This window comes from Rhea americana, unplaced genomic scaffold (genome assembly GCF_003343005.1).
Source record: "Rhea americana isolate MKP2758 unplaced genomic scaffold, rheAme1 scaffold_43, whole genome shotgun sequence".
Classification (NCBI taxonomy): domain Eukaryota; kingdom Metazoa; phylum Chordata; class Aves; order Rheiformes; family Rheidae; genus Rhea; species Rhea americana.
The window spans coordinates 2,743,438-2,762,240 of record NW_028186568.1 but is presented as its reverse complement, the minus strand read 5'-3'; the positions used below and the strand labels follow the sequence as shown (position 1 = coordinate 2,762,240).

The 18,803-nt window shown below is 40.9% G+C and overlaps 1 protein-coding gene and 1 long non-coding RNA gene across 2 annotated transcripts in view; both read right to left on the bottom strand.

The window, feature by feature from the left end:
• Positions 1-6,259: 6,259 nt before the first annotated feature.
• Positions 6,260-8,820, bottom strand: LOC146589874 (uncharacterized). Its single transcript, XR_014897100.1, has 2 exons — positions 7,483-8,820; positions 6,260-7,018 (listed from the first exon to the last, which is right to left on the bottom strand). It is a non-coding gene; the product is annotated as an uncharacterized LOC146589874 (long non-coding RNA).
• A 535-nt stretch (positions 8,821-9,355) lies between these two features.
• EGLN1 (egl-9 family hypoxia inducible factor 1) overlaps positions 9,356-18,803 on the bottom strand; it is a gene marked incomplete at its 5' end in the record, with an annotated part of 34,438 nt that continues 24,990 nt past the window's right edge. Inside the window, 4 exons of the mRNA XM_085315416.1 lie at positions 9,356-10,865; positions 13,010-13,077; positions 14,568-14,704; positions 16,877-16,996. Coding sequence (XP_085171542.1) covers positions 10,801-10,865; positions 13,010-13,077; positions 14,568-14,704; positions 16,877-16,996 — 390 coding nt within the window. The remainder of the gene's footprint in view (positions 10,866-13,009; positions 13,078-14,567; positions 14,705-16,876; positions 16,997-18,803) is intronic.

Below are 18,803 nucleotides of genomic sequence, written 5' to 3'. Positions count from 1 at the left end.
GTGCTTTAAGACTAGATTAAGTTTCTAAGAAGGTGCAGCAGCTTGGCCTGAAAAGTCTCACCCTGTCTCTGTCCCAACTGTCCCTTATCAATCATCCATCTTTTTTCTTTTCTTTTTTTTTTCCTGGTAAGTCTTAGACCTGTCATTCCGTAAACTCAGAGAAGGAGCAAAAAACAAAAAACAAATAAACAAAAAAAACAAGCCAAATATCTGGCGCAGTCATTGCCTAATTTAGAAGCAGTAACTACTGCTTTTTTTTTGGCCTATAATTATAAACATACAAATTTAACAAATTTATATTTGTTTATAATTTTATGATAAATTTATAATTCAATTTCTGGCCTATAATTTGTGTATTCACTACAAATACCACGTCTTAGGAGATCTGTCAGCAGTCACACACAAAGTCTGGGGTAAAACAAGGACTAGAGGTGAGTGAAATCCCAGTGCAGTATCTTAACTATAGGAATATGGTTTAGTTTGGATTAAAACTTAATCTAGAAGCTAGATTCAGCAATTCTAAGCGCAGGGGGAACAGGGAAAGAGGAAATAGTGTTGTTGCGGTACCAAGAGGAAAAACAGCCATACAGCCTCCGCGCTCCTATTCCGCTACCTCGCGCTTGCTCTTTTCCCCGTCTTTGCCTTTCTGGGTATTACCCCCGGCCTGTTCCCAGGAGCATCCCAGTAWACAGCCATCTGCCTCCCACAGGGAGCCATGTGGTGGGCACAGCCCCACCGCTCAGCAAGCAGTTGCTGAGTTCACCAGGAGCGTGTGGGTGATGCTCTGAGAGACACAAGGCAAAAAACGGCGCTGAAAACCRCTTGCTGACGACGTGCCCTGAATACGCTCTCCCGCACAAGGCAGCGGCAGAGCCTTCGCGGCACGTGCCTGCGGTGCGGGGCGCGCTGCCGGCGCGCACCTCCCGCTCGCGGGAGACCRGCGCACTGGCTAAACACCTCGAAATAAGACAGTCCAAGCTGAGACTCTTCGTACCGCCCCCCGAACGGCTCCAGCTCTTCCTACAGCAGCTCCTGAAGCTGCTGTCCGTTGGATATGTCACCAGCTCAGCTATGTCCCTGTGAAAGCAGGAACAAATTTAAAGCAGTCTAAAGGAAGGGGGGGGAAAAGGGGGCCTGCCGACCCTTCTCCTGCGGGAGCAACAGCACCCGCTCCCCGCCGCGGCGGGGGCCTGCCGCCCGCGGCCAACGCCAGCGCGCGCCGGGACGCATCCTGCCCGCGGCCCGGACACGTGGCGCGGGGAAGCCCTAGCCGTTTGGTTCCCTCCTGCTCTCGCCCGGCTCGTGTGCGGCTCAGCACGCACCCGATCTTTCGCGGGCATTACCGCTAAGGCTCTTAGGGGCAGAGCTATTCACGGCGCGTCGCAGTCTCGCGCTGGCTGCTTTCTAGCCAACAGCAGGACAAATTCCCCGGTGTGCGAACGGAGCACGCAGCTTGGCACGGGCTGCTGCAGACGGCGCAGCAGCGGAGGGATACGGTGCGGAGTCCAGGCTGTTCTCAACGAGCTGGAGGGGAAGAGCGCTCCTGAGGACGCCGGGACGCTTCGGCCGAGRGAGCGGCTGTCGTGGGCTGTGTCCTCCAGCCTCCTGCCCTGCCGCTCTTCTGGCCGAAGGAGGGCGGGAGGTGCAAACCCGCTGCCCACGGGGCCCGATCCAGCCCTTCAGGGGGGGAGAGCGATCGGCAGTTGGGAGTAGRCAATTTTATTTTCAAAGCTCCTGTCTTCTGCAGGATATATCTCTAAGAATTATTTGGGTTGCTCCTCAGATTTGCAATTAACAGCGCCTGTACAAGAAATTCCATTTAAACATAAGAAAAACCGCTGGGAGAGCGGCTGAACGCTGCAGCRGGTTACCCAGTAAGGTTGTAGAGTCTCCATCCTTGGAGATATTCAAAACCCAGCTGGGGACTGCCCTGAGCAACCTGCTTTAAGCAGGGAAGTTGAGCCAGATGATCTCCAGTGGTCCCTTCCCACCTCCTCCATCCTGTGGGTCTGCTAAACAACCCCAGGAGCACTTCAACTCAGGAAACTGCAGTTAAAGGTGGTTATGGTCAACCTGTTTGACTTTACACTGAAACAGCCTCTCACCATCTCTAACCATCAGGTTTTTCCCAACTGCGAGTTTCTCCCTGCTGCGAGGTTTTGCCAAGGCAGCTCCCGTCACTCCCACCACCTGGACCATATCCAGGAGGGCCCACTCTGCCATCACAAACCGGGATTTCAGGTAGGAGCACAGCACGGGCCACTGACGGAAGAGCTGACACAAACACAGACAAAATGAAGCTCTGCTCCATCCTGCTCACAGGTAATCAGGTCAGTGCTTCTTCCTGCCTGGCCTGGCAAGCCATTTTTTAATTGCTGGTGCCTTGCTGAGCTGAGCTGGGGGTGGGGGAGCCAGGATTATCTGAGCTACAGAGTTAAAGCTCAGCCATAATTAACTTTGAATGTAACTGTAAGAGACTTAGAAGGTAGGAAAAGTATCTGATGATACAGGAAATAGGTGTTTAATGCACTGTGAAGCCCCAGAAGACTAGTCAAGCTCTGTGGCAACACTTTCTAGATAATTTACCAGAGTTAAGAGACTAGCCACCCAAGAGGTTTTACTGGCAACATTTGGGGCTGGCACTTGGCTCTCAAAGTGCAATTTTGTTAAAGCAGATACCCATCCTAACTGATAAGCAATGCTGTGASTTTGGAGCCCTTTACAAGGCATGATGGAGACCAGCACTTTGCCACAGAAAYCAGAGGACCTGAGGTTGGAATTGCCTTGAGCCAGCCTTCCTCTTAACCTTTTTTCATGCTCTACAAATACTGACTTGCCTCAGACTCTTCTCTAGCAGAGCTCTCCCACACTGGGTGGGGATGCTCCTCACTATTAGCAGTGCAGGCACTGAGCTTATCACTGGGGTGGTGTCAGCCTGTGTGAACCGCCAGCGCAGATGCCCAGGGAAAYGCTGGTTTGAACTTCCTCAGGAAAAGCAGAGAGATCGCAGGCCTCTGCTGGTGGGCAAACACCCTCAATACCAAATAGCTATACAACAGGCAGATCCTAGCCCCAGGAGTAGTCTGTGTGTGGCTGCGGACACCTGGTTTCATACTAAAGTGATGCTGTTTTCAGGAGATTTACAAATAGATATCTCATTTGTGAATCCTRCACCAGGTTCCAGTCTCCTTGTGTTTGCCCCCTTCCTTTCTTCAGTGGAAAGGCTACCTAAGCTTCATGTGAAATTGCTCCTGGACTACACCAGACAGGTCCTGGCATGGTTAGATCTATGCAACTGAATACCAGCTGAACAGCTTGCCACACAAACTGCAAGAGCTCAGCAGATGTGTAATGCCATCTTGCCAGAAGAGGAACATCTTCAGCGAGCCAAGATTAATATGTTTACCTTCATGAGACAGGCAGCAATATCGAGCCTTTGCCTAACGGCAGCCACGTGAGGTGCATATAGCAGCAGCGTTGAGAGGCTGCACTGCTGGCGTTGACTCCCCTCCAGGTTCTCCAGCAGCAATGCACCATTTTTCCCAATCTTCACACAATGGCTCAGGAACCACTTACATTTTATTCACCTGCATTTGCAAAACTCAGATACTCAGTGTGGCAGCTCCAGGCACTCTGGAAACAGGCAATGTGAGGTCACACTTGGGCAAAGAGGACATCCAGCATCCCTTCATGGTCAGAGCCACCACCTGCCCCAATGGTATGCGTGGACATGTTGTGCTGCCAGAGGGGATTTGCAGTTGGTCAAGACCTTCCTCCCCAGTTCTGGAGGCCACAGGCCCAGGGYACCATGCTCAGCTCAGTTGCTACCTCCACCATCAGGGACCACACAAGCAGAGCCATGCCAGCAGCAGGGATGCCAGGACCACCTGGAAGAGCAGCTGCCTACAGCATCAGGCTACCAGCCCCCAGAGAGGGTAAAGAATACTCATTTTCTCTTGGAATAAAAATGCCAAACATCTTCCTCAGCCAAATATTTCATAATTTAGCTTCTGATCCAACACCCACTTGAGGGCTGGAGKGTAAAAGCCTGCTGACAGGCTGATGGACAACACAGGCTGCAGGGACAATGCTTCCGRAGCAAAAGCAGCCTGGAAACCATGGCCCTTCTTACGTGAACTGAGGGATGCACAAGTGCTCAATTAGCAAGGAGGCAGAAAAGTCTTCCAGGCATGTGCAASAGCAGAAATGGTAAACCAAACATGTTGAAGGTTTATGAAATCAAGCTATTTTATCCGCAATCTTACCTGAGAAAACCAGAACAGATTTTCAAACCTACCATTACCCCTAGAAGTGCTAACCAACCTCCCACCTTTCCTTGCTCCTTCATCCCTGCCCCTAGTGGATATATAGTTATAGGTGACATCTGATACAGCAAAACAAAGCTGCCTTGCAAGTATCTAGAGTTTGCACTGTCACAATAATAGGCAACAAAAAGTCTCCCAACAAAATACACATCCCTTGATTGTTAGAAGTTAAAAAAAAAATCTTTTCTTTGGTAGTGCAAAATTTTCCATGTAAAATGGATAGAATAACCCATTCCTTTATTATATCTAGGATATTAATAATACACTTTTTTCTTCTCTGACCTCAAGGATTTATTTTTCCCAGATTAGAACAGCAGGGGGACCCAGTTACTTGCTCCCATTTCAGTCTCTTCCTTTCCAAGCAGGTTTCGTAAGTATTTCTGCATTCATGCTACGTGCACTATAGATAAGAGCTAATGTGGCAAGTTTGCTGAGTCATAAGTAAAAGTGATCACATAAAAAAAAACACAGACATGTACACTATGTATTTTCCTGGGTTTATACAAGCCTGATTTTTACTGTAAAATATATCCCTTATTAGCAATGTCACACCTGAAGTTGTGGCAATCTTCACTACACAAGATTGTTTTGTACTTCTGCCGTTTTAACTAACCCTTTAAAAATATTCTGATAGTACAGCTGAAAGAAATTTTCAGTTGCCTACTTCCCTTTAAAGAGTTCTACATATAACAAAAAAAGGACAAAAGAGAGTTAACTTACTATTTTTAGACTTTTTGCTTGTTCATTAAAAATATGACTGTGTAGAAAAGCAGAACATGTGCCCAGTACAATATTATTTATTGTATGTTGTGGTCAGGGAAAGGGAAGTGAAGGGGAAGAAAAAAGCCCATATGACAGCTCAAACTTTGTTCTTTGCTATGGGAACATCCTCTTTGCTAACAGAAACAGTCAGCTTGACTTTAATCTCAGAAAACAGGTTCAAGTATTACACATGCTCCCTTCTGCAAATATTTTCTCCTTGATGTGTAATGGTCGTGACATATGAAAATTCTTCTGAAATATTTTTCAGTTTTGGTAACTAAAGGTACTGCACTTTTTAGGTTTGGTGACAGTGGTTGTTTTCTTTCTTTCTTTCTTTCTTTCTTTCTTTTTTTTTTTTTTTAAAAAAAAGTTCACTCCCATCTTCACTATATGAAAAAACTTCTCAGGACAGCAACAAAAATTGATCAGGATCCAAAATTCTAGTTTCCTTATCTCCTCTGCTATAATGCAAACTTTGTTAATAATAGCTTTTTAAAGCTTACTTACATACACTAATGTAAGCTAGAGACATTCACAACTTAAGTATCTTGCCCTATGCTTATTTATTTTATTTTATTTTTATTATTATTTGCTTGGTCCCTTGTATGACATTGGCTTTCTCAGGCACTGAAATACCTGAATAGTGCATTGAGCTGTGAGCTGGTATTTGCCTTTCCACTTGTGAGTAAGGAATCAAATCGCTGCATTTCAACTATTTTGGATTCATCTTTTACGTAAAAGCCAAGAGAGGCTGAACCACACCAGCTCTGGAAACGAACCCARGAAGGAGCTGGTTCTGCCCTAACAAGCCACAGGGAAACAGAGGCCCAGAAGGAACACTGGACCTGAGGTTTCAGACCCAAAATGTCATTTACCGCTTCCAATTGCTTTAGACAGGAAGGAAGGGTTTCTGATTTAGGCACAGCTCTGAGGCAGTGATTCAGCTGTACGTGGTACTGGCAAGTCTTTAGTCCACCTGTGAATGTTGTATCCCTCATCACTCAGATGAGAGACATGCCCGGCAGACTTTCAGCCATGTGAAGGTGTCGGTACTGGGCTTATAGGTAAACAAGCTGGTCACCTTTTCCAGCATTAATACTACCTTGTTCCTACAAGGTAGGTACAGAAGAACCCATACACCCATACTCAAAATGACAACAATAATAATAAAGTTAATCCTGAACTACACATTTAATGAGAGAGAAAAATCCCCAAAGCCCAACTTATACCGGAAGACAGACAAGAAAAATTGCTCGTTTATAGAAAAGGTTAGGAACCTTTCATCTTCCGAGRCAAAATACCCTATTTTGCAACACACATCCATGGAAAGGCTGACGGGACACATGAACAATTGTCTGCTCGTGCACATTCTCCTTCCTGAGGCAAACATATAGGATATTCTCTTCCTGCACATGTTTTGTGTTCCTCCCTGCAGGGAGCCATCCGTAAGACACGCTTTTGCTTGGTATGTTCGTACTCCTCATACTCACCCCACACAGGTGCTTTACTTCAGTCTCAAGTATCAGTCTCTTCCCACCCTCCTTTGCCATTTCTATTCAACCTCCTCCTTTGTCCCTGTCCTGCTAAGGGCTCAGGTCTGTCCCTCACCGGTTGGTAATATGCATCTCATTGCTCCCTCCGGTCTCAGAGCCAACCCTTAGTACCTGGCTCTTCCCTGCCAGAGCTGTGGGGGCTTTTAYGCGTATTTGAGGAAAGGGATAAACGTGCTCTCTACTCACTCATCTTCAAGGCTATGGGGAACGGCTTGCTGGAACTAGGTGGTAGCAAAAGTCAACACTAAGAACTCTCTGGGATTTGTTTTGGCTGCTGGAGAGAGGACCTCGAACCTGCTTCTATCMGCTGCTCGTCGCTCCCACCGTATGGGGCCAGACAGCTCAGACGCAGTAGACGCTTCAGAGCGAACACAGCTCCTGCAGTGGTGTAATAGCACAAACAGGCTTCAGCGCATTTCTGGCAATCACCCACATCCAAGGTTTACTTTACACCCACAAAACAGCTAAATGTGCGAAGTGCTGTGAATTCCTTCGAGGTATTTGCTGCGGTCGTCACGAGTTCTCACTGTGTATTTGCAAGTGCATACAGCTTACAGGCGCAGCTATAGGCAAAGTACACGTGCCAGACTTCTGGGTTTGGGGGACTGAGTTTGCAACTGTCATTTAGTAATCTCACCTCATGTAAAGCCATCAGCAGGCACAAAAGTGGTATTTTCCAATCTGATTATGCTCACAGCATGACTTACAGATGTGGTCTTTCGCTCCTGACCTTAAATTGATCTTTTACGCAAGGCATTTGTCTCCAGTACTTAGCCTGTCAGCTAGCTTCCTGTCAGGTTTGCATGTGTTTTTCTTTCAAACCATACACCAAGGGACTTTACCTTTCAGCGGCGCACTGTTCAGCTTCCCTGCGCAGACTGGTCCCCCTGCACATCACACTTAACTCCGTGGGAATTAAAAATCACATCTCTGTAGGATGGTTGCAAGTGCAAGAAGGTTTCTTCCTTGTTCAGCACAAAAGACAGACGGGGCAGAGAATATTTGGAGGGAACGTGCCAGTAGTTACACAACACTGCAGTATGGAAAAGCCTCAAAGTATTTTGAGGCCAGCTCRGTGCCGCTGCGCTTAGGCTCAAAGCCCAACACGCTGACAGCGGTGATCACCTCGGACCAGAACTGAGCTCAGCAGGTATCCGGGTGGCACAGGAGACACGTAAGGCCGGCAGCCTCCCCCAGAGGCGCCCGTAGCTGCTGCTGACCCAGCACGAGAATTATTAAATCCCGTCTGTGAGAACCTTGTTTTGCACCTCACGTACCGATCAAAAAAGCGGTGGAAAACAAAAGCTGCCTCTGTGTGGGTCACCGCTCTCCAGACAGTCTAAACTTGGTGCCACTTCTAAGGGAGAGAAGCATCAGAAAAATGATCACCACACCCAGATAATTGCAGACAACTTACAGAGAAAACAGATGCTTCTCCAGAGCAGAAATAGGTCTAGTAATAATAAATAAATCCACATACCTCCTTTATCAGATTAGAAATTAGTTACTAAGGAGAAGTCACAGATTACAAATAACCACATTGTTTTCAAGAACCTTTATACATCGTCTTTTTAATTAGATTAGCTTTACAAGCAACTTGAGAGCTCTTTCATAACGAACACTGCTTTTCAAATTACACAACTTTATAGGCAACCTGTAAATGAATCCTGAATTTCTTTGCCTGCTATAGATAAAGGTCTCGTATTTTACAGCTGGCTAACATCATGAATAAAAATAGCATTATGAAGCTGTATCTTTAACCAGGACTAGACACATACAGATCATAAGACAGTTTAAAAAATAGTTTTAGAACAAGGACCTGCTTGGTGATGCTTAAAACTGAATATTCAACCGACATGAAATGAACAGTTTCTAAARGATAACATTGAAGAAATGGCTGACCTGATTTGTTGACCCTATTGTAATGACTTAAATGGAGTGAAAAATTAAGCACTTTTTAAACCTGTCTGGCAAGCTACACCATGATTAGAATTTGATACGTTGTGTAACTGCAGAAGTTTGAATGACAGTGGGACTGAAATGAAGTTTAAAGGCTTATGCTTTTCCAAAACAAAACCAACCAAACCTCCATTAAAGTAGTATTAAAGAAGATGAAGTAGAAGTGGTGGTTTTCTTTTTATTTGCCTTTTTTTTTTTTTTTTTTTTTTTTTTTTTTTTTTTTTTTTNGTAAAGATTTGCACTCCTTGGCCAGGTTGGCAGAGGCACTTACAGTAAAGGTATCCTGTCTGATTTTCCAGGAAGAAAAGAGGAAAGAGGAAGAGAATTGTGAAGGGAAAGAACTTACTAAAAAAAAAAAAAAAAATCAAAATAAACCTGGAATTTCTGTTGGTTCTCCTAAAAGATACACTAATACTGAATTTTTCCCCCTTCTGTCAGTTTGCTACTAAACAATTAGCTTTTTCATGTTTTACATGAACAATAGTAATCTTTTTAATAAAAAATTACTGAGCTTTCCATAGAAAAGGTCTCTAATTGAATACAAACTATACAGATGCTAAAATTGTCACAAGTTGTAATATATACAGAAATATTTCTGTACACTCACATTGTTTTGGCTAAGTAGGGAAATAAGGGACAGATAGAAAACTGCAGTGGGTAAGCTGATCAACCCCCAAACTCCTGTAAGTGTGAATGCTGTATTTTATAGGGTTTGTTTTTGTTTTCTCAAGCTTTTAAAGCTCAGGGTAAAAAAAAAAAAAAAAAAAAAAAAAAAAAAAAAAAAAAAAAAAAAAAAGTGTCCAAAACATCCATTTCTTGAAAATAAGAATAACACAGCTTCTGCACATATTACTTTTAGTCTGTGATGTCCCCTCTCCTTCAAAAAATGAAAACAATGTAAAACAAAGTAACAATTTGTTTACTACATAGATATCTCAGTGTTGATCAAAGGGCAGTGCCTTTCTGGGGAAATCCTTCAGCTCAGTGAAAATCTAAAGATGCACATGGAGCCTGCAGTGATGCACTTCAGCTTCAGTGTGCTGAACATTTCCTTGATACTATATAATAGATCAAGGTGTCAACTTATAGACTGGATGGGACACCAACATTTGGAAAGAAAGAAAGAAAAAAAAATGTATTTTCGGTATTTCGTTAACTTATATACAAAGGAAAGGGGGATGGCAGGTACTCTTTAGAAAAGGGAGAAAGCTCAAAATTTTCTGTCAAGTACATAAGGAGGTTCTGGGTACCTCTAATAGCCTAGGAAAGCCCTTGTGTATTCTTGTAACTCGATGGTATTTACCAGGTCCCCAAAGCCAATAACAGCAACYGATAGTGTCAAGTTCACTTAGTGCCAGTCACTTAGAAGAAAAAAACAACAAAAACCAAAAACACAGGAGACAGAAACTTCCTCTCCGTGGATTTAACATACAAAACCACAAACTGAATGTTACTAATAGCGAGATATTGATTTGCTTCTGTTAATAAGGTTCAAGAGGACATAGTCAAAAAAAACAATACAGCAGCAATCTTTAAAAGTTAAGATTAGTGTGAGATATGAATACAAAACAATCAGGTTTTTAGCTGGTAATTAAAGTGCTCCTTTTCTGACTTAAGGTGTAAAGAAAATTAAAGTGATTATCAGTTACTGGCAACCCTTATATTAAATTAGGTCTTTCATGGCAGAGGAGAACAGTATGAACAGTTTTACAAAAATAGATCAATGTTATTTTGGAGAATACTGCAATTTTTTTCTTTTTTTTTCCTTTTTCTTTTTTTTAAACACTCAATTTTGATAAACTGTACCTGGTCATACAAAAATTACCCAAAATTCAAATTTTTACCATATAAAAAAAGGGAGAGATGAATTGGATTCAGCTGGACGACAGGTCTGGCAAAATATAAGGATGGACAAATTCTATGTAGGGCACTTATTCCATGTTCAGATGCATATGCTGTTTCTTACTGATTGCTTATCTTCTTCACATAAGCAGCCACAGGCCTGGAGTCACAATCACATAGTACAATGCTTCAACAGTCAAAAAATCTTCTATTTGATGCAACATTGAAACACTGTTTGCTTCTTTATTAAAATGTTGGTTGTCGATTTTCCTTTTATCTTGTTATTCACATTCAAAAGTTAATAGATAGCATCAAGATTTATCAGGGAGAATAGCAAGGGAAGTTGCTAAATCAAAGGCTTATAAAACGTCTTTCCCAATCGTGTCAGAAGGTTTATTTAGTTCAACCCTCACACCTTTTTCACCTGCAGAAATATGAAAAGGACATCAATATTACTTTTCAGTATTTATAAAGTATAGTTTATAAAAGGTTTTCCAGATCAGTTTAAAAAAAGTATTTTCAAAGTTAAYCAGTACATATGATCAATCAAAATAGATCTGTGTATGCTTCAGTACAGGTGCTGTATCCTGGACTAAAGTTAATGAGCCACAGTTATTCATCATCTCTGAAAACAGACATTTCTTTAGCTGCCCAAATTTAAAACTAGATATGGGATATCATATGTACAAAGGTGAACTCTGAAAACACCCACGTGAGAATTGTAGCAATTGGTCTATCATTCCGGATCAGAATATCCGGAGTTTCAGGGTATTTATCTTTGTAAAAAGACTATGAAAGACTTCTAAAACAAAAAATCCCATTTGACTTGCTGCTGAAAATCACCTCTTCTGTCCTTTCTTCCAGTAAGTGATCCGAATAATTTAAGAACCTCTCCCCTAGAAAGTCTGACTGTCAAAACAACAACAGACACTATCCCATATTCAACAAAAATTCACATAGATTATATATGGCTTTATTTAGACTGACATTAGACCAAAATTAATAGCTTTATATTCTTTAACATCAGTTGAAAATAGTGTCTTGCACAACTCTTGCAACAGAGTAAAGAATGTAATTTTAATTGCAAATAAAACTGGAGTCACAACAGTAGGATGATATGAATCAATCACAGACCAAAGTAATGCCAGAATTTAAACAGCCTCTTTAGTCCACCCTTTTTCCTCCCCCAAGCAGATCACTTGCAGGAAAATATTGAACCCATTTACTACTCCCTGAACAGAGCAACCGACTGGAGAGCCAGACAGGAGCAAAGATGCAAAGAATTTGAAGCTACAGATTATGTGCCTGCTTACTTTTTCAGAAGGAAAACAGCTGTGCACAATAGAGTATATTTAGCATTGTTTTTAATTTTAAGTCCCTGCATTTTTTAGGGGGGACACAGTGGAAGAAGGCAGCAGAGGAAGCGTCTACCCTGAAAATGCAGGATGATCCAAACAATTTCTGTGCACTCTCCCTGAAACATCATCAGCGGAAGCTGCGTGGAAGCAGCTCTGATCCAGCAAGGCCAGTCCTAAAAGTAGCAGAGTCATGTCTGTGTGCCGTGAAGCCTGACTTGCACATGCACATACGCCACCTCCAGAGACGAGCTGCGCCGGCAGGCGGCCGGCATTCCCAGTAACCTGTGAAGCGCCACACAGCGCATGTGCCTCTGAGCGGCACACGCGTGCGCTGACAACCTGCCACTGCCACCGGTCAGAGGTTAGGTACTCAGCTCTCAGCATTTCTTTGCAAGTCTGACACGAGCTTCTAAAGCACCAACAGCAATCAACAGAAATCTGATCTGGACTGGCTCGTGTCTTCAAAACGATATAAATCGGAGCATTCAGCGAAACTGTTGAGAATCTGGACCTGTGAATACATGTCTACCTGTGCTATACCTATATTGGTTTACAAGCAAAACAAGYACAATCATGATGGTATTTAAAAGTACAGCAGAAGTCCTACACTATTTCTCCTTATAATGCTAATTTGAACAGGAAAATTAGATCAACTTCCTCTTAAGGGAGAAGCCAGAAAAGGAAAACAGATGCTAGATATGTGGATTTGGAAATGGAGGAAATAACTCCATTCTTTGATTCCAGATTTTAATTTTAGGCTTTTGTTTTTCAAATATAGAGTCTCAAGTCAAGTCAAGTTGGATTTGACTGTTAAATCACTATATTCTATCAAAAATATTTACATGGCTCTCTATTTGCAGTACCTCACAATCTCTGATGCATTTATCCTCAGAACACAGCTATTAGGGACACAAAACCAAGGAGAAGCAGTACGCCCATATAAAAAGCCTGACTAGCCTTAGGTCTCAAAGGAAGTGTCTGCAGAACACAGAATTGACCTGGATTTCCCAAGTCACTGACTAGCAACTTAACCACTGGATCGGTTAAGTTGCTATTCTCTATAAAACCTGATTATAAGAGTTATGGGTGTCTTCCCCCCCTCTCATCTTCTCCCCCCATTTTAAGCACTGTTGGGCCAAGGAGATGAGTTTGGACTGTTTAGCTATTCTTCCACAAAACAAGAACACAGAAGATATTTACAAGAGATTACCTGTTAGATATTTTACTTTAGCTCGTGCTCTTTCATCTGCATCAAAATACCACACTGTTATTGCGTACCTAGGGAAATGGATGAAAAAAAGAATTCCTGAACTACTAATTAAAAACAGACATACTGAAAATAAAACTCAAATTAAATGAGACAATACTTCTGGAGTTTGACAGAAGAAAGATTTTCATAAAGGGTAAAATAAGCAGAGCTTCCCTGTCAGTAAGTGTAGTCTGAACAGCTACTTAAAGAGTATTTCGATTACACTTAAAGGGTAAATTATTGAAAGAGTGACACTGGTGCTATAGGTTTACACTTTTCTGATGACTTGCTATACTGTTCTTGCCCAGAAGCTGTACCAGCTAGTACATAGTCTCAGGCATATCACCTTGCCTTGCGACCTCATCTTTGACTTTACTCAGTCAAGTCCRGTACCGAGTCACACTGCAAAAATCACCAAAAGGGAAAAATAACATCCCCTTCTTACCCAGCTCCTCCAACTTTCCATGGCCCATAGCTGCAGTATGAAAGGGCAGCTATAGACAAAATACTCTAAGGAGCTCTGGTAAATGGCATTTTGTCCTCTGACTCTGCTCAGAGTACAGAGGGGAGGGCAGAGTGGCACAGCCTCCAGAAAGGCTCCAAGCAAGAAGACACTAGGACTGCAGTTCTCAGATTACTTCTTGCACTGGTACTTGTGTTATCTCACTGCTCGAGTTAATGTTCAGCACCCTGACCATCAAAACATGTTACAACATGTGCAACAGGAAGTTTGGATTAATGGTTCCAATGATTTACCCATTAACACTATCTGGTAATATTACTCAATATGTTTGGGCAAGGAATGCAAGTATGTTCAGCAGCATTTACTGCTCTAAACAAAGTCACAAAAGATGTATCAGGTCCTATCCGTGAGTCAGACTGTGAGCAACTCTTGTAACACTGCATGTATGAGACAGAAAGAGTTGACTACCAACGGTCATTTCACCCAGCAGCCCTCTCCCAATTCCCAAATTAAGTCACCTGTAGAATAAAAACAAAAAGGGAAAGTGAGGGTTTTATAAGAACTCCTTCCCTTCCAATTAAAGGGAACAAAAAACTGCTGTAGCTAGTCAGCATATAAAAATATCTAAAAACAACAGTAGGCTGTGGACAACAGACAGGGACCCAATATAATGCCACTACATAGAAATAACAATTCCCCTCAGCTACAGGGGGTTCAGTTGGGTCCCTCTATGGCCTCATGTGCTCCTACCAGTTCTGTCTGATAGACACTCACAAGTTTGTGTTCCAGGTATTTCCCCTTTACTCACCCTGGTTCAAGAGAATGTTTTATCTAATAGAGATCAGACATCAATACAAATTCAGCAGTTCAGCAGTGCAAATGAAACCGAAACACGGCCATTAGAAAAAAAAAGTTTTGGCATAGTGCACCTGAAGTTTATATGGAGGTTTGCRGGATCAGGTCATAACTCATTAGTTTCACTCATTTCTCATTAAGATTTCCTCAGCCCATGATCAAAGAGGCTTCATGCAGTACACATGAATCCATTAGTCCTACCTTGTAGCAAATGCTGGTTGCACTTCATGAGGGTTGCGGCGATCAGACCAGAAGAATAGCAGTCTATCAAATTTGGGTTCAATATCAGCGAATTGGGCTTTACCTTCYGGAAATATCCGAAGGATGCCTCCACTTACCTACAAATTAAATATTAAAAATCAGTTCTTAAAATATAATGAAACTTATTCTAAGGTACTGCATATCACAGTTTAAAACATTTTTTGACACTTGTGGCTGAGATAAAAACCTTTATCAGATGCTAAAGAAACGATGAACTTCGTTTTCAATGTATTTCATTTAACGAAGTCTTACATATTTTTGAGTAATTTCAGAAAGCTTTACAAATATTAAACCTCCATTCCTGTTTTAGTAGAAAGCTGTGGTTTATAATTAACTGCTTTACTAATTTACAAAAAACAGACAAAACAGATTGATGTACGCAGGTGRCTAAAAAAACAAAGTAAATCTATACACTTTAGAAAACGAGGGGTTTCAACACTGTGTTTCATCATTCCCCATTAAACAGATTTTTAATTTAAMAGCAGCAAAAGCTTAATGTAATGATTAAGCTCATAATTAAGATGAAGAAAAACTAGGAAAYTTCAGTCTAAATCTTGAATCCATACTATTCCTGGTCAATTTAAATCTCTTCCAAGCTTTGAAAAGTAGGTGGACAAGTATGCTTATCTAGAATGTATCATAACTGGATCAAGTTAACTATTTTAAGGTATGCTAAGTTCTTCCTGCCAATGGTATCRATCTACGTTTTCTAACTATAAATAGCCACTCTAGTACTTCAGTGCGATGCGCAAATACTAACAAGGTACATTGATTTAAGTGACTGATTTTTAACAGTGATCAAAATCAGCAAGCAAGAAGCCGTATTTCAGATTGATTTGTTCTCCTGAAGAAAGTTTGAGCTCCTTTATGTGCTAATCAATATACTTGATAATATACTGTAAATTAAATTYGATTTGGCAGTAAATTAAGTACCTCTGTTCATAACTTAAATATTCAGCTAGTAAAATTTTCATAGTTATTTTGAAAGTGCAATTTGTTTGACTTTTAAACTCTGATATTCTGGGGGAAAAAAATGAATTCAACTAAAAATGCCCCAAAGCTGCATTTTAAGATTTCAGTCCAACTAATATGCTTATATGCACAGATAGCTAATAATTTATTTCTTAAGTGTCAAATTTGACACTTCTCAACATGCAGTCAGAAGCAGAAGGTTTCAAGTGCATCCATTTCTGACTCAGCTTTCAGATCTACAAGTTTCACGTATCTTACCAGTTTTATTGTCTCATTTAGCTGTTTTAAGAAATGGACAGTGTTCAAAAATGAAAATAATCACCCTTAGCTGTAACTAGTGCTATCCGCATTAAGTATACTCAATTCACGTGGAAACTGCCTAGTTTCGTGGTCTTCCACATTCCGTTTCCTAAGAATTATTACAGAACTACCAGTAGGGAGTTTATCCTATCTTTTGYATGCAATGAGAACAACCTTCTGCAGAGCAAGCACAGAATAAACAAAGCTATCTTTGCATATACTCTCTTATGCTACCATTACATCCAGTTAACTACATCCATTCTTCAGATCTACCTAATCCCACTGAATTGCTAGGATAATCCTGATTAAAAGTTCCATTATCATAGGCACAACTTCTAGAGGACAGTTTCAAATCATTGGTAGTATTTCTTAGACCATTTGACCTGGGTCATAAAGGCTTATCTATTCCACACTCTGTATCTACACTAATATAAAGACTTCTGTGGCCTTGAACTGTATTGATATTGCAAGAACTGTAACACTTGTTCWGTTGCAACTACTGTATCTTTACTTTTATAAGCATATTCAATTAAACCATCTAGTTGTATAAACAGTAAACTCAAGGTACAACACAAAAGTAAGGACAAATAAAATAATTCTTTTAAATAGTATTTATTCACTCTAAGAGTGASTGACTGACTGTTGGGAGGAGGAAGGGGAGCTCACCATACAAAAAGATATGCAATAAATTGCATAATTAGATATTCGTGAAGCCTGGATACCAGTAGATACTCACCTGTATAACTGAAACATACATGAAAAGTATGTAATTTTCCTTGAATCCAACCATCAAGACAATTTTGCTAGCATCTTTCAAAACTATGAAAATAAATGCCTCATCTGTAGAGCATCTCACGAAAAGCAGAGAAAACTATTAAAGTCATGTAAGAACACATCCAAGGCACAGAAAAAAGGACAGGAACRAACACCTCTGGGAAATCTGCATTAGCAAATACACATTAAAAAAAGCTGCCTACCTTGGCATCCCAGTCTTTATTAAGATAATATATACAAGTAACACATCTTCCATCTCCATTTGGATTATCAACATGGCGAACGTATCCTGTTCCATTGCCTGGATAGCAAGCCACCATAGCCTAGAGTTAAAGAATCAAACACAGTAATTAGCTTCTCTGTGGTAGGGGGGAAGTCTGCATTTTATCCGCATTAACACCTAAATAACCCATACATAAACAACATAAAAATTAAAGAGASCAATAATGGAAAAAAAAATTTCCAAGTTTTCTTCCTTGTTGAAAATAGTTTTAGACCGCAGATAGCTACAACAAAAACAGAGGTATAGAACGCACCAAAAGGAGTACCGTTAAGGTTTTAAAGATGGGGTTGTTCCACTGTTGTGGCTAATGATTTAGACTTCCCTCCCTTGGATGAAATACAAAAGAGGAAAAAAGTCTTGTGTATAGCTAAGAAACAAATATTTCCCCTTGTGATGAGAATACCAGTCTTACAGACTCAAGTTCACAGACAACTGTCGTTTGGTTGGTTTCCCCCTCCCCCCTTTCCACTTCTCCTCAAAAAGTGGTATCAAACTTTATTTTCAGTAGACTTTTCAGACAACACTGCCAGTCCATCTTACTCCCTCACTAATTGCATTCTTTGGCTTCTGTTTTGTCCTGTTCATAGGAGGTCTTTGAACCTTTGTTGAAACCAATCTACATGTATAACAAAACATCCTCTTTAGTCAAGAAGTGAGAAATTGAAAATAGACATTGAATAGTAATCTGCAATAACCTCACGACATCAAACGATTTTCAGTACAGTAGTATATTTAACTTCCTACGCTGCACTTATCCAAGTTGACTTGAAAGACTGCTGTAGAAGGTRGCTTAATTTTTTAGAAGAATTCGGGCATGCAGATGTGCCGTACAACAAATTGGCCATGCTTGCTAACTGACGGGCTGTCCCCATTTGATTTGCTAACAGTTAGAAGCATGGCCAGATTGTTGTACGGCACATCTGCACACCTTTATACGTTCACTGAAAAAAGCGATTATCTTATAGTTTTGAAAGAGATCTGAATAAAGTTTTCCAGGCCTAGTAATTTCATAATATACTTTTTGCAGAAAATCATAACATGAATTTAAAAGAAAAGCAAAAGAGTGGTTTTCTTCCAACAGTCCAATACACTAACCTCAATGATGACTACTGTAYAAAAACAAACAACCAAAAAACTCCTACTTTTAAATACAGGCCTTCCAGTCCAGATTCAGTCTGGTTAAGTCAGTCTCCTAGATTTTCAAGTTTCAGCCATACCACTCATGCGTAAAACATCAAAAATAGTTTTGCAGTTAAACTGTGAAAATGTACACCAASAGTTTAGAAGCCTTTCAAAGCAACTGTTTCAGTGTATGCTTTTTGCCGATATAATTAACTTTTGTCTTTTTTATGTTAATAAATAAAGCTTTCTACAGTTTGCATTACAGGTAAGAAATTGCTTTGAGTAGGCAGAGAAAAAGTATTTATGGTTCWCTTGGTAAAATATTTGTACGTTACAGGTAAGCAGAATGGGTTTTGCTATAGCAGCAAACACTTAAAATATTTATTTGCTTACATACAGTACTAATAGAAGAACCAATCCTTTAGTGGATCCTTCTAGGTAGGAATAAGAACAAAGTTTGCTAAAAAGTATCACAGTGGTTTTAAGAAAATTAAAATGTAGACTATAGTCTACTTATACAAAATGGAATCAATTACACTGATAGAGCATTGCGTGAGGAGTTCTCAAAGTTACAAAATCCAATTATGCTTGTAGTTTTGAGATTAGTGTAGTGTATCCATACTGTAGTCATCACTACAGGTCTCAGGTTATGAAAACATACAACATATATTAAGTAATGTGACCTAATATTTGGCAAAGCCATTATTTATCAGCTTTCTTGCAGG